The sequence below is a fragment of the Stylophora pistillata genome, chromosome 2 (assembly GCF_964205215.1).
Source record: "Stylophora pistillata chromosome 2, jaStyPist1.2, whole genome shotgun sequence".
NCBI lineage: Eukaryota > Metazoa > Cnidaria > Anthozoa > Scleractinia > Pocilloporidae > Stylophora > Stylophora pistillata.
This window is the reverse complement of record NC_142520.1, coordinates 16,971,411-16,998,428: the sequence shown is the minus strand read 5'-3', so window position 1 is coordinate 16,998,428 and position 27,018 is coordinate 16,971,411. Positions and strand designations below refer to the sequence as shown.

Sequence of the window (27,018 nt, the reverse complement as noted above, 5' to 3'; positions counted from 1 at the left end):
GAATCACCACCCAGTGCGCAACTCCATAGTCTCCTGAGACTGATAGATTCCCACCCCCTGATCAGGATAGTCCTCCTACATGGGATCCCTCTAATATTTAATTATACAGGATCCTAATTCTTGCCCAGGATCCTTATCAGGATAGTGATCCCAAATAGGATCCTATATATATCCAGGATCCTATTCTTTCCATGGATCCTGATCAGGCTAGTGATCTCAAATAGGATCCTATATATATCCAGGATCCTATTCTTACCCAGGATCCTGATCAGGATAGTGATCCTAAGTGGGATCCTACATATATCTAGGATCCTATTCTTGCCCAAGATCCTGATCAGGATAGTGATCTTACATAGGATCCTATATATAATTCAGGATCCTATTCTTGCCCAGGATCCTGATCAGGATAGTGATCCTCCATAGGATCCTTTATTTATCCAGGATCTTATTGTTGCCCAGGATCCTGATCAGAAAAGTGATCCTACATAGGATCCTATATATCCCTAAGATCCTACTCAGGATCCTATTCAGGATTTGTTATCATTCTAGGATCCTAGTCATGAAAGTGATCCTACATAGGATCCTATATATCTCTAAGATCCTACTTAGGATCCTTTTCAGGATTTGTTATCATTTCAGGATCCTAGTCAGGATTCGGATCCTATACAGGATCCTGCTTAGGATCCTGTTCCTATTCAAGATCCTATAGGATATTACAGGATCCTACAGGATCCTACAGGATCCTACAGGATCCTACAGGATCCTGGACAGGATTTTCACCAGGGAAGCGCCACTGAGATTTCCATCGAATTTTGCCGGCTAAGGAAATGCAAAAGACACGCGTTTTGATCTCTTTATCCCACAAGTCTCCGCGATCATAAAAGAGACTAAATATGGTAAAATTTCCCATAACTTCTGGCGAGCGGTGTACCGCGCGAAATATTGAAAAACATGGCAGACGAGAGGCAGACGACAATTCAAGTTTGGTTCGCGTTTTCGTGTGGTAGATTGCTAGTTTTAGCATCTATGAGTAGAAACACGATCGTGATGGATACATACTTATAAGATGGCAGAAAGTACAGTCACAACGAGGGCATTTTATGGGGACAATTCAAAGAGGTACCTGCACGTCACTTCATCAGCTGTTGTGTTGATTTTCATTTACAACTACTACTAGTTTGTTTAATTTTCTGGCTGTAGAACGAATGAAGCTTGGCAACAAAAGATGAGTAAATTGGAGAGATGTGCCAGGGAATTCGGAGATCACCCGATTTTACTTAAACGTCGAAGGTACGCCCAAATTTTTAGTATATTTGACAGAAATCATTACCACGTTTGAAATTATGCAAATGTTATTCATCGGTAAGAATCAAACATCTTGGGGAATGAAAATTTTCAACTCCCCTTCAAATTTTGCATGCGGCTAGGCTCTCAGTGGGGATGCACAAAAATGCCCTTGTTAAAGGTTACAGCACTCCTGTTGCCATGGTAACAATGGCTGCTTGTTCGAGGCCTGGAGCCTCATTTTCATATAAAAAATATCGCAAAAGAAGTGTAAAATGTTTATTTGTCTATCTCAAGCTACATGCAACATTACAGATTGGTACTTCTACCATACATAGTGACATCATTCATCTCTACTTTAATGCATTCTATTTTCCCTTGGAGTGGATGTGAACACACCAATAGACTATTTATTTTGGTACAGTTTTGGTCACTTCTGCTGTAGGGTAAAACAGGGAAAACGTTTGTCTAAATTTCTCCAAAAGTACATCAATTCTGGAACTGAAACTATGCAGGTAGTTCATGGTTATGATATTCTAGTTTTAAAATGTGTAAAATCTCTGCGGGCTAGCCTCTACTTTTCATAGTGGTAATTTGCGAACGAAGCTCAAAAATCAGATATTGCATAAAATTAACTGGCAATGTTTACATCTAATGTTCTCAACAACAAATGTTTCACACAAATAAAAAGTGCAAGACTTTAAAAGAATGTTATCTTCTGAGCAATATCCTGAAGAGAGATCTTGCCTCTATTTTTAATATTTAAAAACAGTTGATCAACCCGCATGGAGGACTACCCGACGTAACGACAATCATGTGCGTATCATCCAGATTCCGAGTATTGTATCTTCTTTCATGGGAATTTGTGCAATCCGAAATCCTCTGATGATACACCGATATACTTGTCTGTCATTTGAAACATGTTAAAGTTGGTTGATCTACAGGAAACTATCTTAAGACCAATCATTTAACATAAACATGTACATTATCATGATGGCGTGATGCTGGATTTCTCCATAAGTTTCCAGTTTCCATCAGGTCGCTCCAAGAAAGACAAGAAATGGACATTAATTGTTTCGATATTTCAGCAGATTTCATCGCATTCTGAAGTAAAAACAACCAAAAAAAAAAGAGAATAAAACCTTATTTAACGTTCGTAAACGCTGAGGGTGAGAGTATAAATCACAACTTGTCAGTGGTAGTAATGCATGTAAAATCAAAATCAACCACTCATGCCAAAACTATCACAAAGTGGAGATTTTGAAGTAAGTAAGCAAAACTTTATTTACACAGGGTAGCCCATTCAGCACAAGGCTGGTTTCCATAGGGGCCCTGTTTCTTAAAAATAAAATTAATTACATCAAAATACTCAATTATTTATATATATGACACGGATTTTAAAACTACATTAACAGCCTAAGACCACAAAGCCAAAACTCCGTTAGGACCTAAAATAGTTGATAAAATATCAAGTTAAGATAAAAAGAAATGTCTTGCTCAGCGGCAGAATGTTTAAATGTTTTCACTCTTCACAATGTTTAAAGGAAGTTCATTAAAAATTTCTGTGCCAGTAAAAAGAAAGGTCCTTTTCCCAAAATTTTGTTTTACTTTTGGTAGGTATAGCCTCATTTTTTGCCTTGTGGAATAGTTGTGAATATTCGAAAATCTGGTGAAATATGATGAAAAGTAACTAGGAACTAATGAGTGAAGACAGAGAAAAACGAGTTTAGCCTTGTGGTAATTGCGTCTACTGGAAAGATTCGGACATTGCAGCTGCTCTATTGCTTAAGATGAGCGAGAGCAATGTGTAATAATCCATGCAGATCTATTTTGTAAGCGCTGTAGTCGATCTATAATTATCTTGCTGTAGAAGGTTACTCCAGGCAATGTCACAGTAATCAAATAAGGGAAGAATTAAAGCATTATGAACAAGTGTTGCTACCTCCTTTGTGACGAAACTTCTAATACGGCCCAGAATACTAACCCTTGATGCCACCTTTTTACACACATAGTCCACGTGAGCCTTGAACAACTCAGTATCGCCTTATTACAACAAATGGAACAGGGATTTTATCACAATAATTTTCTACAAATTTAGCTTTGCGTGTGGATAGTGAGTAGTTTGAAAGGTGGAATTATGACATGATTTCATTGAATCTTTCATTTTGAACTTTGTTTTGATTATTTATTGATCAAGACATGGAAGGAAACATTGTCTGACTCAATTGCACTGCGGCGGTGACAAGTCTCTCGTTATCATATCTTGTGCAAATTTTCTGACAGTTTTCTAACAGTTTTCAGATGATTCGAAATGTCTCAGATTCGAGACATCTCAGTTCCTGTCACCCGGAAATGACATCTGCTTGAACCTGCTGTTTGTAAAAAGAAGCAATATGTTGTACAAATTGATATTGTGGCAACTGGGTTTTATGTGTAGTACTACCACTGAAAAGTTGCAATTTACATGTATACTCTCACTCTCAGTGTTTATGAAAGTTCGATCAAGGTTTTCCTCCCTTTTCTTTTTTTGGTTGTTTTACTTCAGAATGCATGGCAATCTGCTGAAATATTAAAAAAAGTCAATTTTTCTTCTTCTTTGGAGCGACCTGATATAAACTTCATGGAGAAAGTCATTTTCACGCCATTGTGATAATGTACATGTTTATGACAAATGACGGGTGTTACGATAGTTTCCTGTAGATCAGCCAGCTTCAACATGACTTTGTTTCAAATGACAGACAAGTATATTGGTGTATCGTCAAAGGATTTCGGATTGCTCAAATTCACATGAAAGAAGGTACGTTACTTAGAATCTGGATGATATGTACACGATTTAAGTTACATGATTGTAGTTACATTGGTTAGTCCTCCATGTAATATTTTTTTCAAAAGAGGTGAGATTTCTCTTCAGGATATTGCTCAGAAGATAACATTCTTTCAAAGTTTTGCACTTTTCATTTGTGTGAAATGCTTATTGTTGACAACATTAGATGTAAACATTGCCAATTTAGGCAATATCTGATTTTTGAGCTTCGTTTACGAAATGCTACTATAAAAAGTAGAGGCCGGCCCGCAGAGATTTTTACACATTTAAAAACTAGAATATTATAACCAACTAAGTGCAAAGTTACGTATGATGTAGAGCGCTATTTATGCAATAGCGAAAATCAGACCTGAAAAAAATCAGGCCTGTATGGGATTCGAACCACTGACCTCTGCGATACTAGTGCAGCGCTCTACCAATTGAGCTAACAAGCCAAGTGGGAGCAGGCCGTTAAGTTCATTCTTAATAAACCCGTGATGATAAATCAGATACAAATATGAACTTTCATATATTCAAATATGAACTTTCATATATTCATTGTATCTAAGTGCATAGTTTCAGTTTCAGAATCAGTGTACTTTTGTTTAGCTTTAGTTATTTATTTTTTTGGCAAATGTTTCAACCACTTTTAGTCTCTAATAGCTGAATAATTTTGACTGGATAATGACGTTACTGCCATGTCCAAAATGTCCCTGTCTAGCATGTCAAACGTATTCTAATGTTTTAATAAAAAATGTTTTATTGCAGTTTTCTATTAGTTTAAAAACGTTTTCCTGAAGGCAATTTGCTTTTTCTTCATTGTTTTTTTTTATCCATGAACTGTGTACATAATACATAAGTATAGGGCTGTGCGGTGTGGAAATCCTACCCTCGTGTCATCTTTAGTTACAAATAGTCCCTACACAATTCCAATTTACACCTTTGGCTTCAATAAATTTAATACATCACCAAATTAAGATGTACGATTATGCTATAGTTAATCAGTGAACCAAACAATTTAGATAAAGGTAAAGATGAAAATGATCATATAAAGCAGGAGTTTAATGGGAAATTTTATCAACGTAATTCATTAGGAAAGGGATAATAATGATTAGAAAACAACCTAGCTTGCTCCGAATCTCACTAAAATGCCAGCATGGACTTCTATATTTTCCTTCCTATTTACTTCTCCTCAAAATACAGCACTCCAAGATCCATGAGGTTGTGTGCAGGTAGAACCAATGTTGCATTGGGGTATTGGGGTCTATTAAAGACCGCAAAAAAAAAAAAAAAAAGAAAAAAAAGCAGATCAAAGCTGAAAACCATGTGTAAAACCATCAAAATGATTTAAATTTCCACATCCCTGTTATCAAAACCCTAATGCAGTGAGACAAGAGAAATGGAAACCTAATAGGAAAAACCAAAAACCATATCTGATACCAAATGCAAAACCCATTGGAATTTTTTGATAAAAACCCAAAACCATTTTAAAAGAAATGGAAAATCTGCAAACTGGAATGAGCACCAAAACCGAAAAGCAGATTTTTTTTTCGGCTAAAAGCTGAAAACCAGTCTAAGAAATAGCCAAAACTGCAAGACCAGAAATCCCAATGCCCCTCCTCATTGTGATCTGAACTTTTTAAATCTCTTAGTTGCTGTTGAAGCTAGGCCTGTCCTCTGAGGTTTAATAGCTGCTGAATGTTTAATTTGTCTCTAGTGGGTGTAATGGGTGCTTTAGAAAAGACTGAATGTCTGATGTGTTTCTAGTGGGTGTAATGGGTGCTTTAGAAAAGACTTACTCTGTCACTTCCACTACGCTGCATGTTCAGCTTTACTCTTATCTTTGCTGGTAATTAAAATTACAACTCAGTTGTGAAGTTACGTCCCAAACATTGATGATGTTCTTTAGGATAGAGGACCCTCCACCTATCTTTGAAACTTTCCCACGACAACAGATGGCCTTTGATTACCTCGAGACTTGTCAAGAGCTAGGTGAGCTAAAGGTTTAAAAGTTTCTTTTAATTTCTTCTCATTTCTGGGAGTTAAGACATACTTTTTAGCAAATGTAATATTATATATATATTTTTTTGTCACCTCAAAATTATCATTTTCTTAAAGCTTCCTTCAACTATTTAATTCACTGTGATTGGCAGGTCTAGGCCTAGTATCACTCAGAAAGGCAATTCTAATCCTCAAAGAAAAACGTACCTGCAGTTTATGGAATCTCAATGGTTAACAAAACATCAGCTTCTCAAAATTTTAGAATAAGAATTCTCCTTTGACAAATTTGACGTAGCTGTTCCTAACACACACCAAGGCAGACAATTATTAGTGAAGGTTTACAGTTTACCTCTCATCTTAGAACATTAATTTCTTTCTGTGCCTCAACCATTCCATAATTTATTCAGCAGAGTTACTTCACCTAAATTTTTATTTGTTTCTGAAAGAATGTCTTGCAATGCAAGTGAAGTAACTGGATTTTTACCTTTTAATTAGGAATAGCAGTTTTTGGATTTGTTTTTCTCTTTCTACAATCACTGTACTTTTGGGTTCATTCTTACCATAAAGCAAAACTAGTATAAGGATAGAAAGTAATGAAATACTGTAACTAATAGCACATTTTATAGTGAAATTTAATTTTTTTTACTGGATAGGATGTTCATGTGTTTGCCAAAGAGAAAGTCTGTGATGGAAAACGTGGCTATATTGTTGCAACTTTACCATATTTTTGGCACAAATACACAAGGTCAGGATCACATTTATTTTACTGCAGTTCTTAGCAATCTTCAAAAAAATGCACAAATGGGTGGATCCAGGGTTTTTTTCAAGACACAGTGGGACCATTAACAAATGACCCAGCTGATGTCTGCACTGACAAAAAGAAGGGCTACTGCTTGAAACAGCCATGCTAAACTACCATTCTCAAGGCATCAGACAAACATTTTTCAATCCTGTCTCATGTTTTTCTCCAATACAAACAAACTGCTGAGTTTTCTTATACAGGTGTAAGAAAACTGCGGGTCATCTCAGAGGGATGGGGTGCAGATCTCCTGCATCCCTGCCCTGGATCTCTCCCCTACAAGGCATGGTATATTTAAAACTTCTGGCAGTGCAAAAGCTTGGTGGGAAGGGTAGGTGAAGCTGACCAAAGAAGAGTTCAACTGACCTTTACACAGATCCTAAATTCAAAATGACCAAATAGCTCGAAATGAAGACAGTTGATGCAAGTGCAAAAAAACAAACACACAAATGAACAGACAAACAAAAACCTTATTCTTTCCTTGTCATTCCTGATATTTCTTTTTTGAACTTGGTAGGATATGTTCACCGGAGGACAGAAATTATTATGAAGTTATACCAGAAGGTACTCTTAAATCTGTGTATAATATAATTGTTTAATACATATTTTTAAAATAGTCATTCATAGACTTTGTGGTTTCACTCCCAAGATCTTATTAGTAAGCCTCCTAACTGTACTCTTTACAATTCTTGTGATGTTAGTTTGGAGAATTTGTTGTTGGATTGACTATTCTCATCAGTTGTCTGCTTGATATTGAATTGATGTTGTAGAGAGGTATTCTGTTATGGTCACTCAGTTGGGAGTTAAGGAGTTAATTGGGCGTGAAACTGTTGAAAACTGAGACGGCAAATTATTCTAGATTGGTAAAATAGTGTTGAGATGAAGGAGGTGGCCATTGTAGTTGTTGATAATAAAATAGAGGTCTGGGCCCAGTTGTTCAAAGGCTGATTAGCGCTAACCCAGGGTTAAATTTTAATCAAGATTCTTTGTTCCTTTGTTCAAAAGCCTTTCTCACAACAGATAATTTTCTCTATTCTTTGAAGGATGTTCAGTCATCAAATTGTAGACAAAAAGAATTGTACTGAAGTTTTTTTTAAGAGCTTTCAGATCTTAAATCTGATTTGATTCACACTAACCCTGGGTTATCTTAACCCAGTTTTGAACAACCTGGCCCTGATGGAGTGAATGATTGTTGTCTTTAAAATGAGGAAGTCTGGTAGCAACTATATTGTTAAGTTGGTTTGATATCTTACACTTAAGATTCTGTGGCAATATCATGGACCTTTGAATAATCATAGGGGCTGCTTGTCGACTGTATTTTGACCTGGAATTCAAAACCAAATTTAATCCACAAAAGGATGGAGCCAATATGGTAGACATTTTCATCAAGGTGAGTAAAAGACAGTTCATTAAAGACAAGAGAATAAGTGCAGACAAACATGAGAATATTTTGCATTGCTGAGTAAATGTGGGTAGTTACTAAAAGTTGGAATCACCTGAAACCACCTGAAACCACCTGAAACCACCTGAAACCACCTGAAACCACCTGAAACCACCTGAAACCACCTGAAACCACCTGAAACCATCTGCAACCCCCATGGAAACCATCTGAAATTACCTGAAACCACCCAAGAAGCCATCTAAACCCACGTGAATTAAACATTATCGCAAATCGGTATCTTAATTTTCAGCATGACGCAAAGCTTCTGCATTGCTAATTTACTCTACTTTACGTCTATTTTTATCTGTTATCTCACAGTCACTGACAATGAAAATAGTTTCAGTTTCGCGACGCATTCCAAGATCTCGTTTGATAACGAAGGGAAGAGAGATAAATCTTGTAATTACGCACTGTGTACACGTTTTTCGAGCTGCGCGGTCTGCGGTCTGTGTTCTGCGTTTTTGAGGTCTGTGTTAACGAGACACCTGAGTTGCTTTGTACGATTGTACCAAAAATGATTTCATATAGTAGAAGTACTTTAACGTGAAAACAGATATTCCGAGATCTCGTCTGATAACATCAATGACAAAAGAGAGATAGATAAATCTGGTAATTACACACTGTATACACAAAGGAAAACTGATTGCGGACACGTCGACTGACTCAAAAGGCACACACATAACCTATGCAAGACTGGTACGGCTCGACAGTGGAGGGTCGTAACATAACCTAAGCAAGACTGGTACGGCTCGACAGTGGAGGGTCGTAACTGCGATATCTTCAATAAGAATTCAACTCCAATGTTTACATAGCAGTTTCGCTTACGCATTCCGTGATCTCGTTTGATAACAAAGGGAAGAGAGATAAATCTGGTAATCACACACTGTGTAGACCTTTTTCGAGGCGTGGGTATTCGAGGTGTGCGGTTTGTGGTCTGCGGTCTGCGGTCTGCGTTTTCGAGGTCTGTGTTAACGAAACACCTGAGAGAATATTGCTTTGTACGATATCACACGTACGTGTCATTGATCATCTAGAAGTATTGCATTACTTCACGGTAGTACTTTGTGTGCCCCGGGCCTAAAGAACTTATGGCAGCTTCTAGAAAGCACTTGAGCTGGGAAGATCCTGAAGGTAAATCATCAAGTTGAACTTAGTATTGTAGTGCTAACCTAAAATATTTTGTTGTCCGAATACTTTAGAATATCAAAGTAAATAGCTGATGATGCACGGGTTTTGTTTAACCCGGCGTTCAACATGTGTTAAGTAGCATTGTCAATGGAGGTCGATCCCTATCTCGGTCAGAAACACCAAAGTAACATGGCTAGAGTACAGTTCTAAATAGGATCTACATTAGTAAATCCTTTCCAAATAACTAAATTAAAAAGTAACAATTCTATAGCTGATAGTGTACATACTTCACATAGCAGATTGCCTGAAAATAAAATAACCTTTCCTGGACCCTGCCATCCAGGCAAAATATTTTTATTCGAGCTGTGGATGCAGTAGAGTAGGTGCTAAATAAAACTCTGTCCTGTGTCAGTAATTTTTATAAGTGACAATTTGAACTTTTTTTCAGAAATAATATGTATTGATTCCGATGATGATTGCAGTACTAGTAAAGAAAATGTAACAGTTGCTCCGCCGCAGAAAGTGCCTAAGGTAAGTATTTTCGGCTAAATGTTTGGTGTAAATTGTATTCGTACGCTAAGTATTACTCGATAATGACACAGTTTTATGGTGTTGTGTTGTACGCGATATTAAACTCGAACCGAGATAAAAAGCTTTGAAGTTGTGTAAACAATGAGTCTCTTTCTATCAGTCGTCGGGGTTACGATTGGTCACTTCATGCTTTCGCGGGAACTAACAAGATTGAATCACGAGCTGAGAAAATACACTAGAACGCGTCAAGATTGTTAGAATTAAAAATCCTAAGCACAAACAGCGTTTGTTGCGTAATAACCACGAGAATGTAATGAGCCCGAGATATTCAGATCATATTTTTGCGCGAGAAGTGGTACGGGAATCTGTCACGTAAAGGTTTAGCTGCAAACAGTTTTTGAAGAAAGACAAGAAAAGATTACCGTATTACATATAAAAAAACTCAATATTTTTTAAAGTGTGTTTGCTATTTCTTTCTTTGAACTCTTCCGTCTGATATTACCTCTTTTGCTGAAAGTTTGCTTCAAAATTTGATAACCAAACTTGAAAAAGTCTTCTTTCCATTTTCGCTTTCCTCTTATTTTACACATTTATCATTTCGCTTTTCGTTTCACTTAATTGCCCCTGTTCAATTCGTTTTGCGGCGCAAGTTTAAAAAGTAAACCATAACAGGGAAAAATAACCCCAATATCAAATATATGCACATTTGTCAATGATGTGATGGAATCAATTGCAAATATATCGTATTTTAACATATTTTCATATATTATTATCTGCAGATTGAAGATTCAGAAAACAATGTCTCGAAAGCTAGAGGGAATAACGGCGAAGAAAGGTAAGAACTCACAATTAGGCTTTCCAATATGATTGTTAAGATCAATTTGATGTCACTTTTTTAAACAAATATTGGGTTTTCGGAAATACTCTCTTAATATGCTAATTTGCATTTTATTGGCTTTCACGGAAAATCATTGTTTCGGTACATGTGAAGTACAGACACCAAAAAATGTTCCAAGCAATCTGTGCAGTTAGCTAATAATTATTTATTATATGGATAACAGTGTTTTACCTGAAACAGAAACACTCCTATTTTCCATATTTGTACTAGTGAAGTTATGCAAAGTTATGTTCAACGTCACATCCAGCCCGATGTACCTGCGTGTCTTCAAACAATTTCCCGCCAATTTCTTATGTTTCTACTTAATTTTGCCTCAGTTTGGCTTGAAGATATGAATTACACTGCACTCGCCCCTTATATATTGTTTTTACCAATCAAACATAAAATCGCGCAACCGTGTAATTTGTTTATTTATTCAATAACCTTTTTTTTTTCAGTTCTACAATCCTCAATATCTTACTGGAAAGTCCCGAAGAGCTCATTTTAAAACATAAACCATCTGTTATTAGAGAAGACAAAATTTTTACACTGGACATGCGTGAGATACCAATATCATCAGCAGAAGCAGATGATAATGGTGCCTACATATCAAAAGGAAACGCGAAGAGGTTGTTTCAGTACAATGCCGATGGATCACGTATAGTCCACAATGAAAATGGAACCTACTATGCCAACGTTAAGACAGCCAAAGGATACCGACGGGATTACGTACCAGATACTGAGGTTTTCGAGCTTACAAGATTCTATAGAGCAAGTAAATGGAACCCAACATTCACTCGAACAATTGCAACTGTGAAGGGAATCAAAGAGAAAGAGTTAAAACCTTACTACCTCGTTATTTACAAGTGGACAGAGGGAGAAAAGGAGTTTGTAACTCAACGACATGGGAACGCAAAGAAGCCCACATCTTCAAGTTACTTCCGTAAGGACCCAGAGGTTTTCAGTACCATCGACAACCTACTAGATAAAGGGATGTCCACCGACAGAATATATAGCGAAATGGCTGGCAGGAATACCGATACTGTTAGTCAAACTATCTCTGACCCAAAAATGATCGCAAACAGGCGGTACCATAACAAATCGTCTGGTGATACAAGCACGGCAACAGAGTACAGTGAAGCGGAAAGTTTGATAGCTGGTCTACATAAAGTTCCCATACTTAACAGCGTTACTTTCACGAAAGAGCAATATACATCTGTAAATGTACCAAGTCACGTGATGAATGACATTTATCGTTTCTGTGTTCTTGGTAACAGCATACTCCATGTGGATACCACCTTCGAGCTCGTTGACGGGCTGTGGCTTACAGACACTTCGTTTCAGCATGAAGGTCTTATCAACGAAAGAAATGCCAATAAACACCCAGAATTTCCCGGCCCAAGTTTCTGGCACTTTCGAAAAAACCGTGAGACCTATCGCAGATTTGCTGGCGAACTGCTGATACAGAAACCAGAATTGTCAGGCATACAAAAAATTGGTCACGATCTCGATAAAGCCATCGCCAGGGGAATGACAGATGTTTTCCAAGATGCAAAGAATGTGTGGTGCACGCAGCATATTAAAGAACGCGACCTACACCATCTGAAGTCAATTGGGGCTAACGAAAAGACACAGAAACGTATCCTGACCGATATTTATGGCTGTCAGCAAGATATTCTTCAGCAAGATGGCCTTGCAGATTCAGACGACGAAGAAGACTTTGACGCCAAACTTCAAAGTCTGAGACCTATTTGGGAAACCTTAGCGCCAGGGTTTCACTCCTGGTTCATCAAACACAGGTCAGAACAGTTCAAAAGCTGTTTAATTCACTCCGCCCGAGAAGATCTGGGCTTGGACGGAAGGTTTTATACTAACGGCCTTGAACTTAAGCATAAGCTCCAGAAAAAGCGTCTCCGAGAGGACGAAGTACCAAAAGAGGTCACCGAAGTTTCTTCTACGCTGGAGAAGTGGACCAACGAATTTTATGTCGAAGAAGAGAGGGCCCTAAGGGGAATGGGAAAATACCGCCTTGCTCCTGGTTACGACCAGTTTAAGATCGATCCCGTTACCTGGAACAAGTGGGGGCCGGAACGACAGTCACAGCATCTGATTGCATTTAGGAATTTTCTGCCTAAATCCTTCAACATTTACAAAAGACCAAGCTCTGCTGGGCTAAAAAGTTCACCCAGTCACAAAGTTAGAAGGGCCAACCTTCCCGAACCAGAGGTGTTCGCCGATAGAGTGGACGCTACTGCCTCACATGCATATTCCAGCGCCAAGCCAACTACCCAATCTGGCGCACAGCCGAAAACTGTCACTCCGGTACGAATAAGAAAAACTACGGATAACCAACAATGGGAGGTAACCTCATATTTCATTATTTTTTAATATTTTACTGTTGTTCATTTCCTTCTATCGTCTGGTCTTTTCTTTTCCTTTCTCTGTTTTTCTTGCTTATTTTCTTTTCCTTTTTTTTTCTTGTTTGTTTATTCATCTTTATTTCAGGTTTCTTTTGTTTTTTTATTAATTCTCCTTTTCATTCTTCTCATATGCACTTAATTCAATTAAATTTGTCGCATCAAAAAGCACAAAGGTATGACCGAAAAGAGTTCTGGATGTTTTCATTGTTCAGTAACGACCTGCGTATGAGAGCAGTTCGCCTTACCGTATTTTTTGCAATGCCTTCAAAAACTATTGCCGTATAAAGACACGGCAGTTTGCTTACGGAAAATGCATCCCATCATGCTTTTTGGCAATACCTTTGTGCTTTTTGATGCGACAAATTTAATTGATATAAGTGTTTGTTAGACAGGGAAAATGAGTGAATGGGATGAGACGCAGACGTGCTTAGAGCTGCCAAAGCAATTCCTCATAATTGAAATGTTCTGTCTTTGTCTAGGTTCAGAAAAGTACTTCCAACAACAAGAATGCTGCTGTGAATTTTCTTGACCCAGATAGAATTTCAGGGAAGCAGTATGAATTGGTTAGCAGGGATGACAATAAGCTGTGTCCAAGGGCCGTACAACGTTGTGAGCAGTGTAGAGTGTCCTTCAATCAGGCTGACATAGTGTTGGTCAAAAGTGTGGGAGTCCGTGAGCGGACCGATAAGTCTGGAAAGGTTGTGAGATATACCGGAAATGTGTACTTTCATTTTCTAACGAAGTGTTTGAAAGAATACGACCAGAAATTTGAATTTTCCGCCATTACTGTACCGTCACGTACTCTTCAGTTTCTTCCAGATGGCGGAAAAGCAATGCTTCAAGCCAAAGGTCTTCATGTCGAAAATTAGCTAATACGATCACGGTGCACTCAATACAGTTGCTCATGCAGTTTTTGTTCCAGTTCTTTGTAAATCAAAGTAGTTTTTATCAGCAGGACTTCATATGTCATATGTCATATGTCATGATAGACCTTGTACACACGGCATACATGCCTTGCAAATTAGTGATGATAATTATGATGTTGTTAAGGTATATCACTTTTTATTACGAAAACGTAGTGATTGGCCCAAAGATAAGATAAATAATTATTTTGCCCTATCTGTTAAAAGGAGTTGGTGCTCCGGCTCTATTATTTTTATGACGCTTTTGTGATTTTTTATTTGATACATATGTAACTATGATTTGTTTAATAACACATGATACATGTATAATTTTTTGGATTAAAGTTGTAATCACTGATATTTAATATGTAGTAATTGCATTTAACAACGTGTAGTTAGCCATCGAGAAATATAGCCTAAATAATTTATTTGGAATATTTCGGTCTTAGCCCCTGTCTTTGTAATTTTGTGCAAGACATTTAAGGCACAGAAAAATATCCAAAGCGAGTACAGAGTGACAAAACAATCTATTGTTTTTGTTGAAAACAAACTCTATTAGCTCTACGAATGGCTGGGAGTTGCACGGGAATATGCGAATTTATTTCTTGACAAAGCACTTGCGTGACAATATCAACATGCCGCCTGAAACCACCTGAAACAATCTAAAACCACAAAGGAAATCACCTGAAACCACCTAAGAAGCCATCTAAACCCACGTGAATCCCTCTGAAATCGACAAAACAACTCGAAATAACCTAAAACGTCATCAAACTTAACAAACTAAAACGGACATAGTTCAAATTTATAAATACAGTTAACTCTCTCGTAAGCGACCACCTCGGGTCAGGAGAAAGTGGTCGCTTATGGAAGATAGTCGCTTACTAAAGACGAAGACAGGAAGCCCAAATAATGACAATCCCAACAAAGGTAGTCCAAACAATTCACAATTTGATCTTGTGTAACAGCCATCAAAGGCTCGACTGATTTATCAAAAATTTGAACGTTTTAAATGATAAAATGTCTTACAGCACTGTATAACCATTATCGCAAATCGGTATCTTAATTTTCAGCATGACGCAAAGCTTCTGCATTGCTAATTTACTCTACTTTACGTCTATTTTTATCTGTTATCTCACTGTCACTGACAATGAAATTAGTCTCAGTTTCATGACGCATTCCAAGATCTCGTTTGATAACAAAGGGAAGAGAGATAAATCTTGTAATTACACACTGGGTACACGTTTTTCGAGCTGTGCGATCTGCGTTCTGCGTTTTTGAGGTCTGTGTTAACGAGACACCTGAGTTGCTTTGTACGATTGTACCAAAAATGATTTCATATAGTAGAAGTACGTTAACGTGAAAACAGATATTCCGAGATCTCGTCTGATAACATCAATGACGAAAGAAAGATAGATAAATCTGGTAATTACCCACTGTATACACAAAGGAAAACTGATTGCGCATACGTCGACTGACTCAAAAGGCACACACATAACCTATGCAAGACTGGTACGGCTCGACAGTGGAGGGTCGTAACTGCGATATCTTCAATAAGAATTCAACTCCAATGTTTACATAGCAGTTTCGAATTCGCTTACGCATTCCGTGATCTCGTTTGATAACAAAGGGAAGAGAGATAAATCTGGTAATTACACACTGTGTAGACCTTTTTCGAGGCGTGGGTATTCGAGGTGTGCGGTTTGCGGTTTGCGGTGTGCGGTTTGCGGTCTGCGGTCTGCGTTCATGTCTGCGTGCTTTCATGTAATTTTCAGGTAATTTCAGATGGTTTCAGGTGGTTTCATTGGTGGTTTCAGATGGTTTCAGATGGTTTCAGATGGTTTCAGATGGTTTCAGGTGGTTTCAGGTGGTTTCAGGTGGTTTCAGGTGGTTTCAGGTGATTCCAACTTTTAGTAACTACCGTAAATGTGTGTGGGAGGAGGTCTGCTTAATAAAGGGAAAGACTGTGTTGGAGGTCTAGAGCACCACCCAAGGCTAAAGGCCTCAGCTCATACTCAAGACTTATGGTACAGTTTTTCTCCTATGGACTGATCTATGCCAGTAAATAACTTGATATCTATTTTTTTCTGCTGGCTTGCTTTGTGCTGCTATAGAGCAAATTAGATAACATAGAACAAATACTGGGCTGTTGTCTGTCTTGTAAAAAGCTGTAGTGGAAAATTCTATGAGTTGTTTGCTCAGTGAAAACCTCCAAGCCTGATCTGTCATTCCTGGGGAGCATTAAACCATAGCCTGATCTGTCATTCCTGTGGAGCATTAAACCCTAGCCTGATCTGTTTGTCCTGGGGAGCATTAAACCCTAGCCTGATCTGTCATTTGTGCAAAGCATTAAACTCTAGCCTGATCTGTCATTCCTGTGGAGTATTAAACCCTAGCCTCATCTGTCATTCCTGGGGAGCATTAAACCCTGGCCTGATCTATCATTCCTGGGGAGCATTAAACCCTAGCCTGATCTATCATTCCGGGGGAGCATTAAACCCTAGCCTGATCTGTCATTCCTGGGGAGCATTAAACCCTAGCCTGATCTGTCATTCCTGAGGAGCATTAAACCCTAGCCTGATCTGTCATTCCTGGGGAGCATTAAACCCTAGCCTGATCTGTCATTCCTGGGGAGCATTAAACCCTAGCCTGATCTGTCATTCCTGAGGAGCATTAAACCCTAGCCTGATCTGTCATTCCTGGGGAGCATTAAACCCTAGCCTGATCTGTCATTCCTGGGGAGCATTAAACCCTAGCCTGATCTGTCATTCCTGTGGAGTATTAAACCCTAGCCTGATCTGTCATTCCTGAGGAGCATTAAACCGTAGCCTGATCTATCTGTCCTGGGGAGCATTAAACCCTAGCCTGCTCTGTCATTCCTGTGGAGTATTAAACCCTAGCCTGATCTATTATTCCTGGGGAGCATTAAAAGGAGGACATATTATGGAATGAATATGAATGATTTTTTCTTCTTCAGTTTATTTGTCACCACCTGAGAAACATTTATGGTGTTGGTTGTGACAGGAAATATATTATAGATTTGGATTCAAGGTTAGTGTCTAGTAATGAATGGTTATTTCCGTGCAAATGCATGATTCAGATAAGATTTCTTATTATCCTTGTGAAGTACTATTACTATTTTCTATGATATACTGGTGATTAAAAAATGGTAATTGATCAACTTAGTTGCTCTCTTCAGTGCAAGTGAAAGTATTCCTGAGGTCTAAAATACTTGGGATTCCAACAATTTTAATGATAATCATCACTTTAAAAATATAGAGATACTTTATTCCAGAGCCTGGTTTGGTCTTTTCAGATGTTTCAAAGAGAAATGCTCCTCTTTCATTCAGTGCGTCATGCTGAAGTACAACCCTGTTGTTCATGTATCAACAGTTTTTTCCTCTTTGTTTTAAGGTTTTGGCCTCCTTTTGTTGTTTCAATAGCCTCTCTCATTTTCCTCTTTGACTTTGGCCACTGCTGTTGTTCAGCTAAGACGATAAAGTAACATTGTCAGAGGAAATTTAGGTCACAATGACCCAACCAAACCCTGACCTTAACATGGTATCTCTTTATCTATAATTTATTCACATTGCCAAAATTGCAAGAGAACTTCATTTCTAAATAATAATTTTGATCTGTTGATCTATATAATTACTCTGTAATCCCCTGAGTTATTAACAAGTAAATTGTTGTTGATTTGTTTGCAGTACTTCCTCTAAGTTTTCGAGACATCTGATCTTCCACTTACCTGGTGCTGTATTTAAAGATAACATTCATCCTGGTAAAATGCTGTTGTTTGTGGCACAGAAAATATTTACTCTATTATGCTACTTTAAGTAACTCAGAGTCTGCAATTCTGCAGATAATTTGAAGGATTGAGGATTTCTTGCTGTTGTCTTGTTTTGTAGTGGAACAATTTGAAGGTCTTCATTAGCCTTCAGAAAATGGATTTTCTCTGACTGCCTAATTCTTCTGCTTAATTTTTGTGGCCTTAGCTATGTTTAATCCAGACATGAAGTTGTTGTGTATAATACTGTATTACTCAATTGAGACAATTTTTGATTTTGATCAAGAACTCTGATTTTCAGGAGACTTTGTCCGACACATTTGCAAATTACTGGAAAGGAAGCTCAGAGTTGGTTCTGAGTTTTCTGCAAACAAAGATGTGGGTTCTGACTCTTACCAACCAACATGGCCAAAGAGTGAGGTCTTGACTGGGAATGGCTGTGTCCACACATCTGAAATTAATGCAAAAATACAAGAAGAGACACAACATGAAACCTTTACCTCAGGTGCAGTTTTGGACTGATTGTGTAGTGTTTGCAAAGTCAGCTTTCTTATATTATTGATGTTCGGTATAAAGTATGGTTTGATTTCATTACACTGAAACAGAGAATTTGCATTGTGACCATTATGGCCCCTCATTACCAGAGCTTTTCCAGGTTTCTGTAGCTAGTCCTTGGAAGGTAAAGCACTGCTGTCAATGGCAAGTGTGTGCACTGGGATTAATTATTTTTCGCTGCTTGATCACCAATTTTCTGCCCAAACTTCAAAGGAAAATATAGGAAACAACTAGTGTCTCCCAAAATAAGCAAATGGAATTTAAAGCATTTTCAGAAATTTTTTAAAGGAAACAAAAGTAAGGAAAAGAAAACACTTTCAAGAGACTTTTTCAAACACAAAGATTAGTTAGGTGAGGGTTTTCTTTACATTTAATATCCTATTTTGAGGTTTACCAAACAAAAAAATTATTCATTAAATTTTGTAAAATACAGTGACTTATTGGCTTTTGTGGTTTTTTCTAATTAGTGCCGTGAGATAACTTGGCTCTGATTAAGCCTTAAAGTATGTCACCTGGTCATTACAATGTTGGTATAGATATTTGACTCGTGTGTTGGCAGGTAACCTTCATCACTTGGCTGAGTTTCCTGATGACCTCTTCTACCCTAAAGTGGAGAGAGTCGCTGTTCTCGTCTGGAGCATATGCACAAAAAAAATCAATTTTGTTGTGAAGCTATATTCACAAAGTAATTGTAGCACTTTCATTTGCCTTTGTAGTTAACCTGCAAGAACTAAGAGAACTTATTGTGAAGGATGGAAAAGGTGAATTGGGGATTTTCTGTGACCAAGGTGTGTTTAATAATAAGAAAGTAAAATCAGACGCCAATACATGTAAATGTTGCATTGATCTTGTGCAGACGAGAAAATTGTCACTTGCTGACTTCACTAGTTTTAACTTTCAGGGGTTTATACAAGAAATAGAAACTTTCGAATTTTCAAGTCAACAAAGATAGGAAAAGATTCTCATCTGGTTCTCTCCAGACAGAACACCTATAAGGTATTTAATGAAGGAATTCTCTGTTGTGCCTTTATTGTTAACACATGTCAGATGGAGAGAGTTTGACCACATTTTTCGTGTCTTGTTTGTCACGTAACAGCCTAGCTTCAAAAATGTGAAAGGAAGTTTCTCCAAAGATTCTGAGTACTTGCTATTTCTTGATTCACTAGTATCCAATGTCAGGTGAGCACAGAACTTGTTTGACAAGTGTGATGACAAATTTGAGTCCTCAACCGGTGTAACTTTTTTAAAACTTAATTCAATCTATAATTAATGCTTCTTTCTGTTTTGTAATCCTATTCAAACAGTATGCAAGTGGGAGGAAAAGATGTCAAAGTATTAACATGTGGCAGCTGTGAGAAATCTTGCAAAAGATCCTCTCGAATGGATGCACGCGATTCAAGTATGTTTTTTAGTTACTTGCCTATCAAGAGTATTTGTAAAAACGTAACGTTGAGTAAATACGGCCCTGTAGTAATTTTCTGGCCATGGGAAGATTTAAGACAAGTCAGGGAGAGGTTTGCCAGGGTTCTGGCTCTCAGTGTTGGTGCTTAACCCCCTCGCAGACCGATCGCTATCTCGCGTTGCTCAAGTCCTTATTTTCCTGCAGGCAAAGAAACCCTGGCACTGAAGCGTTCGACAAAGGCTTTCTTGCAGGTCATTTAGCCCATTTGGACTGACAGTTAGGTGACGATCAAAGGACATTTAGCCGAAAGTGATCAGACTGTTAGCCGACAATCAAAGAACAGTTAGCTGAAAGTTGACGGACTGTTAGCCCATTGTTGACCTATGTGTTAGTTAGAGCAGATTCTATACCTCTCCTGTGGTCTCTTTTTTTCAGTGATGTTAAAGAAAGTTGATCACAAGAAGGAAGTTTGTCTTTACTTAAATTCTTCTCCTTGTTGCTAGGTTCGCTTTCTCAGCATGGATACGAACACTCCCCTTATCCTGAAATTGACAACTTTATCTTAAGAGTTCTCACCAAGGGTGGAGTACAGGGTCAAATCAGGAGATGGGTTTATTTTCCACAAGGTACCGTCTTAGACAAAAGCTTTTACACATAAAAAATATTTATATATAGATATGATTATACGTTTACAGGTAAAAACGAGCGATATAATGTCCTGACGTTTCTACATTTTGTCTAAACCGAGCCTTCAAAAAAGCCTCTAAGTCTCAGAGACAGTTCCTCTCTTTCATTTTTTTCTTTTTGTCTTTAAGTATTGACTGGTACTGTTTATTTTTAGCTTGATATGGGATGATGCTACTGGATCACTGATCTCTAAAGCATTAGAACATAATATCGGAACATTATATGAATATTTATGTTGTGCATACATTCAGTTCAGTCTGAGGCGTGCCTCTGGACAAGGAATGTAATGAACAGGAGATCAGATGTTCCTTCAAATTCAGTGAATCAGGCTGTGATGAGTGCAGAGAATTTCTAGAGATAAGGTCTAAACAAACAAATTTCTTTTTATTCAACAGGAAAGTTAATCACTTATGATGTTATTAATAACCGTTGGTGTGAAAACATCGGAAGAGCGCACAAGAGTAATAACGTGATGTAAGCCATTAAGTCACTCTTTCAGTAATGATTAACAGGCAGATTCTGTTTCCGTGCATCTGTTCAGTAATAGATCACAGGTAACGTCAAAATGTGGTAAGAACATAGAGTCTTTCCACATTTGAAGGTCTTCTGTGATCTATAACTGTACAGACCTTCTGCAACACGAAATATATTTGTTTTATATTGTTAGAGAGCAAATAATGTAAATGGTGACGTCATCTATGCGTCTGTCCTCTAATAGATCATAAGTAAGAACCAATCAGAGTGCACGTGTTATTCAGCTTATCATATAAAGTGCATGTATTTTCTTTGCCTTACAATGTGTTTACTTCGGGTTTGGATCACGACGATTCTTCTGCATGGTGCTTATGTTGTTCTATCCAAACTCTCTTGAAAGAAAATGAGGTTAATAAACAAAATATCGTCCATGAATTATAAGAAAGGTGAATCAATGATTCTGGAAAATACACCAACACGCAGTTAATATTTTTATACTAGGATTGTGGCAGACTTGAGACTTGGTGTTTACTACCAGAAATGCCATGACCCCGACTGTAGAGGGATTGACTATCGTTCCCCTGGTATGTTCTGAATGCCGAAAACACATCATTTTTTAGGATTTGTCGGGGAGCAGACTTAAAAATCGAGAATGCGGAAGAACGATTCGTGGAGAGTTCTCGCGCAGATTCCACTTGAAATGCAAAGTATGACAGGGTTCTTTCCAGGAACTGGAGAAGTAACCTTCAGTTTCTATCTACCTACCTATCTAATCTATCTAATCTATCTATCTAATCTAACCTATCTATCTATCTATCTAATCTATCTACCTACCTATCTAATCTATCTCATCTATCTATCTATCTATATTCAAATCTTTACCAGCATCATTCTAGCTTTTCACAGTCATTCAAAAAGATAGTCAAGAGACGCTCACTCTTAAAATTATAAGAAAGGTGTGTATTTTTGCGAAAAATTTTCCAGACTTCGCAAAAGTATGGAAATAAAGATGCAGCCTTAAAAAATAAACGGGGAGAAGTCTGGAGTCTATTCCTAACGGCGAGAGGGGCCTAACTAAATTTCACATTCATCCATTAATTACCCAAACATTGGGAAAGCTTTATCGGTTGCGCTATTTGTGGAAGCATTGAGGGGATAAAAGACTTTTTACCATATAAACTAGTCATAGCCTATTGTCGTATGTTCGAAAAAAGCAATTTGCAAACCATTTATCGTGTGGTTACTTTCAGAAAAGCCTATACCACAGGAAATCAATCCGTTGTCAAGTTTTGAGGTAATTGAATAATCACTCTCCTGTGTAAAAAATTTGAATACGATTCATGAAGTGTAGTTTACGCTGATTAATCTCATAGCTCTTTTGTTAATTCATTTAAACATTTTTCTAAACCGTTTATTTTCATTTTTCAGTTTTACGAGTTTTCAAGTAATGATTTTGATGACCAAGAGCTTTGTAAGTTGTTATCTGAATGCGAGCAGAGGCTAAATGATTCTAGGAATGATGAAATGGAAGAAATGCTAAATACAAATGAGAACAACATGAACGAAGATGGTGTCCCAAGAAATAAACAAGATGTAACGCAATTTGACAATAGTGGTTGTGTTACGCAACCTAAAGTTGGTGATTGTGACTTCGGTAATGACTTGGACGATGCATTACTGCTTGAGCTTCAGATTCCACACCACAGTTGGGATAGCGAGGGTGCAGTTTCACATACAAGAAGCCTTAGGGATCACAACAAGCATTCGTGACAATCTTGTCAGGATAATGAGAATTATACAAACGAAATATGGAAGTCATCAGGCGAGAGAAGCAACAAAACCAAAATAAATAAAACGGCTGCAATGGACCTCTCACCAAATTATGCGATTTGTCAGGATGAAACAGAAGCCAGGATGAGTGGAAAATATATGTGTGGTGGGGTATTAACTGAGAATTATTGCGAAAAATTTTTATCAAAAGAGGAAGTTTCGGAGTGGTTAGATGAAGAATGTCTTGGTCATTTATAGTTGTCCACGGCTGCGGAGGAGGCCGAAAGTACTGCTTCACTTAAATGTATCCTACTAGTTTAGCACACTAGTTATTTTATGTGATAACTCTTTTTCAGTACCAGGAAAAGCTTCAAAGATGGTGTAAGTTAAGTTCAATTCGATGTTGTCCTGTAGGGCCCTGAGTTCAAAGGCGGTTTCGAGAAGTGTTTTCTAACTACATATATAAGTGATAAGCGATGTAGCGCTGAGATATCTCAGTTCTAAAATATGCGATAAGCTGGTTTTAACGGAAAAGAAAGCTTTGAAAAAGAGAGGCTTTCAAAAGAAGCTGTAAGAGCCTAAGTAAAAAAACTTTGAAGAAGTTTTAAAATCACTCGCCTTCCTCTCTTCTCAACGTCTCCAGTTATTTTATTGTGTTTTGGAGCCAGGAAAAACGCTTTCCATGTTATGACATAACTAGTTGTCACCGATCAAATGCGGGCCCTATAAGAAAGCATCCGCTTGGAAACTGATTTGACCAATCAGAAGATGCGTACTGTGTTCATTTATGTTAGAAAGCCTCCTATAAAGAAGATGGCCGCTTTAAGGTGTTCAATTTGTAAAAGAAAACGTGCTATTAAACTGTGCGACAGTAGCAGAGGAGTATAAAAACGAGGGAGGATTGGGTAGGTGTCGCTGATCTTATCCCCCACCCCCCTCCCCCTCCGCAAAAAATAAATAAATAAAAATGACTATGATATCCGGCAGTTGGGTCGGGCATCAGTACATATTTTGGCCTACAAGAGGCGATGTTGAAGCTTTGAATTGATCGAGGCATAACATCTGTTCTCCAAGTGAGATTTCAAAGACTTTTTGGTGCAAATCATTTTTTGTTATTGTAGTTCTTAGCAATAAGATTTAAACTGTGTTGTCATTTTCTCTTTCGTGATCACTGTGCCGCATCTTGCCTAATAGTGGTAAGCGAACGAAATGGAGTGTAAATTAGTCCCAAATTATACATGTGATTTCAAAATCTTTGTTGAATATGTTTGGACTAAGGCAAGAAAACTGGGTGTAGTAGTATAATTTAGAATAAAAGACGTAAAATCTATCTCCATGGCGACAGCATACCTCAAAATGATCAATTCAATTTTCCAACTTTGCTGGTTTCATTGTATTGCGTCTATTGATATACGTTTTCTATGTTACTGTAAAACCCCTTAAGAAGCCTCCTTTGGATAAAATGTTATTCGTTTTCTTTTTGTTGTCAAACAGTAATAAGCTGGTGACTCACGCCGTGTAAAAATTGACAAAACCTTTTATATTTATAGAAATGCAAAACTAGCTGAAGGCACAATTCCTGACGCTATAGCGCATATATCTGAGGATGTCGTCCATAGTGACTTGAAATGAATGGAAAACTCACTAATTAGAATGTATTTTTATGACAATGATCTGGAAAAGCCGTATGCAGCCTGCTTTTTGTGTATGACTTTATTGCTGTTTTAAGGCACTCGATCTGAATCGAAGTGAGGGAGCAGCGAAAATATATTTCAGGTATTCCTTTTTGATCTTTAAAATGTACAAAGAAAGATAATATTAAATGACAGTGAATTATGACATCCAAAGAACCGAGTGAAGGATTCCATAGGAAAAAAAAAAACATTTTTTGCGTCCATGGAATTTAAACATGGCAATTAGTTATTCAGACTACCTCTCCATTTTTTCGTTTAAAGGGCTGATAGAGGAATTCGTAGTTACTCAGGCCTGTCATCAAAAACCTCGCCCAATCCTCACAAAAGGAATCGAAGTTAAGAAATTTTAAAACAGATTAACGCTGTTTCCCATACCACGTTTTTAGTGGTCATTTAGAATTTGTTCGCATGGATAATAACAACAATATGTCCACATTTTTTATACAGTAAATTGTTTACCGCGACACGTTCTTTCTGGCGCTCGAATAAAGCAGAAATACCGTAGAAGAATAAGATAACTTTGAAGATAACATCACTAGAGAAAATGTAATCGCAAGGTAGGGGAGAAATTACCGCCGCCTGGTTAGCTCAATTGGGAGAGTGCCGGACTGCTGTGCGGGAGGTCGAGAGTTCAATACCGGCCGGACCAACACTCAGGGTCTTAAAATTAACTGAGAAGAATATGCTTCCTTTCTTTAACATCAAGAAATGGTTAGATATTCTAGTCTTCTCGGATAGGGACGAATAAATGGAGGTCCCGTCTCCTGCAGGGTTAGGGGCAGGAGACGTTAATTTCCCACGCACGAGATTACTGTGTGATGGATGTCCTCCCCTGGGGTGGGTTGGGTGGGTAACAGCGCTTTGGACAATTAGTGGATTTTAGCGCTATATAAATAAAATTATTATTATTTATTATTATTCAAGAATTTCTTTACCAACCTTCTTTTCCAGTTTAGGGACAATTTCATAATATTGTGACAACATAAATCGTTTTCATTCAGTTCTCAAATGTGCTAAAATATAGTTCAGAGAAGTCCCCGTTAAAGCTTCAGTTCTGCACAGCAGTGTCTTCAAAAATTTATATAATACTTGACGATTATGATATGGCTACATTTTATCATTTTTAACTTCTTTGTGAGGAAGACAGACGCGGCATCTAAGACCTGTCGTGTATTACGAGATTCCACAAACATACAGTGCGCTTCACCTGGATAAAAATGCATTATCCATCACTTTACTTTGTTATCCAAATGTTCTTCGTGAGTACAAATGACACGCGAGACAAGTACAAATATCACGCGATATTTCTACTCCAGAAATACCCACGAAATTCGCTCGCACTGAAATGACAATTCGGCGTGTTGGATAGTAAATCTCTTATCAAACGTTTTGTTGTGTAGTATCGCGGAGTATTTTTACTCGCTGTTTGTATTTTGACTCGCCCTACAGCCTCGTTAAAATACGGCACAACTCGTTAAAATACTCAGCGATACCACACAACAAAACGTCTGATAAGATGTATTTATTATCCAAATGTACTTCATAGAGTACAAATAATGCGCGAGACGAGTACAAATATCACGCGATATTTGTACTCCAGAAATATCCGCGAAATTCGCCCGCACTGAAGTAATAATTTGGCGTGTTGGATAATAAATCTCTCGCCCTACGGGCTCGTCAAAACACGGCACAATTCCTAAAAACACTCAGCAATACTACACAACAAAACTTCTAATAAGATATATTTATTTGAGTATATTCTGAAACTCTACTCAATCTTCAAACTTCCCCTCAGCCCATCCGAAGAAAACAGAAAGATGGCGTCCAAAAGGACATTCTGGGCTTTCATTATTGCTTTCTGTAAGCACTGTTCTCTTTATCTAATGGAGTATCAAGTTAAGAGACTAAATGTGTTATTTAAACCTGTTCAATAGGATTGGAATTAGTTAATTTTTTAGACACTCAGTTTTTGTTCTCACGAAAATAGCCCGCATGTTAATTCCTTTAATATCCAGGCCTGCATTAAATAAGTCGCGAGAAAGTAAGTGACATACGCACGGGAGACACACTGTGGATAACCCCGGCTGGAGAGCATTAAGAAAATAGAGTTACTGCTCCTTGGGAAATTACGAGAAAACACAGCACTCAAGTTGATTTCTGCTTCTCTCTAGAGTCTGATTGGTTACATTAGCAGCAGATCACGACCATGTTTGTGTCGTAATTTATGCGGCGGCTGAAGTCAACAAAAAAAAATGCATTACTGGTTTTTTTTATTTCAATTTTTGCCTACATTATACTGAAAACGATCATTTCCAAAATTGTACAAAAAAGAAAAAGGGCCCCATTCACTGCGCTCAGAATCTTTAACTTTTCACTTTTGTTGTTTGGCATCAAACGCGCGCTCGCGTAGTCATGTCATTTACATTTTATACGAGAACAGTCTGCCCAAAAGGCGCTTAATTAAAA

The 27,018-nt window shown here is 37.7% G+C and overlaps 1 protein-coding gene and 1 pseudogene across 2 annotated transcripts; both read left to right on the top strand.

Moving 5' to 3' along the window:
* Positions 1-852: 852 nt before the first annotated feature.
* LOC148737431 (DNA-directed primase/polymerase protein-like) lies at positions 853-24,188 on the top strand (annotated as a pseudogene). Its single transcript, XR_015996468.1, has 18 exons — positions 853-1,119; positions 1,201-1,290; positions 5,997-6,090; positions 6,742-6,833; positions 7,405-7,451; positions 8,186-8,277; positions 17,161-17,234; positions 17,891-17,964; positions 18,272-18,475; positions 19,242-19,313; positions 19,427-19,521; positions 19,622-19,704; positions 19,830-19,924; positions 20,431-20,553; positions 21,010-21,088; positions 21,590-21,672; positions 22,339-22,382; positions 22,517-24,188. The product of XR_015996468.1 is annotated as a DNA-directed primase/polymerase protein-like (transcript).
* Positions 9,232-14,551, top strand: LOC111346004 (uncharacterized). The gene is made up of 5 exons (XM_088748297.1): positions 9,232-9,459; positions 9,905-9,987; positions 10,767-10,822; positions 11,323-13,225; positions 13,764-14,551. Exons 1-5 carry the CDS (start codon positions 9,417-9,419, stop codon positions 14,151-14,153), a joined length of 2,475 nt encoding a protein of 824 aa, XP_088604423.1. The 5' UTR covers positions 9,232-9,416; the 3' UTR covers positions 14,154-14,551.
* Positions 24,189-27,018: the final 2,830 nt, after the last annotated feature.

What these genes read in the sequence shown, in the direction of transcription:
- LOC111346004 (XM_088748297.1), top strand. Translation starts at nt 9,417, where the DNA reads ATGGCAGCTTCTAGAAAGCACTTGAGCTGGGAAGATCCTGAAG. An exon ending in GAGCTGGGAAGATCCTGAAG is followed by an intron (nt 9,460 to 9,904) that starts GTAAATCATCAA and finishes ACTTTTTTTCAG; the next exon opens with AAATAATATGTATTGATTCC. An exon ending in CGCCGCAGAAAGTGCCTAAG is followed by an intron (nt 9,988 to 10,766) that starts GTAAGTATTTTC and finishes TATTATCTGCAG; the next exon opens with ATTGAAGATTCAGAAAACAA.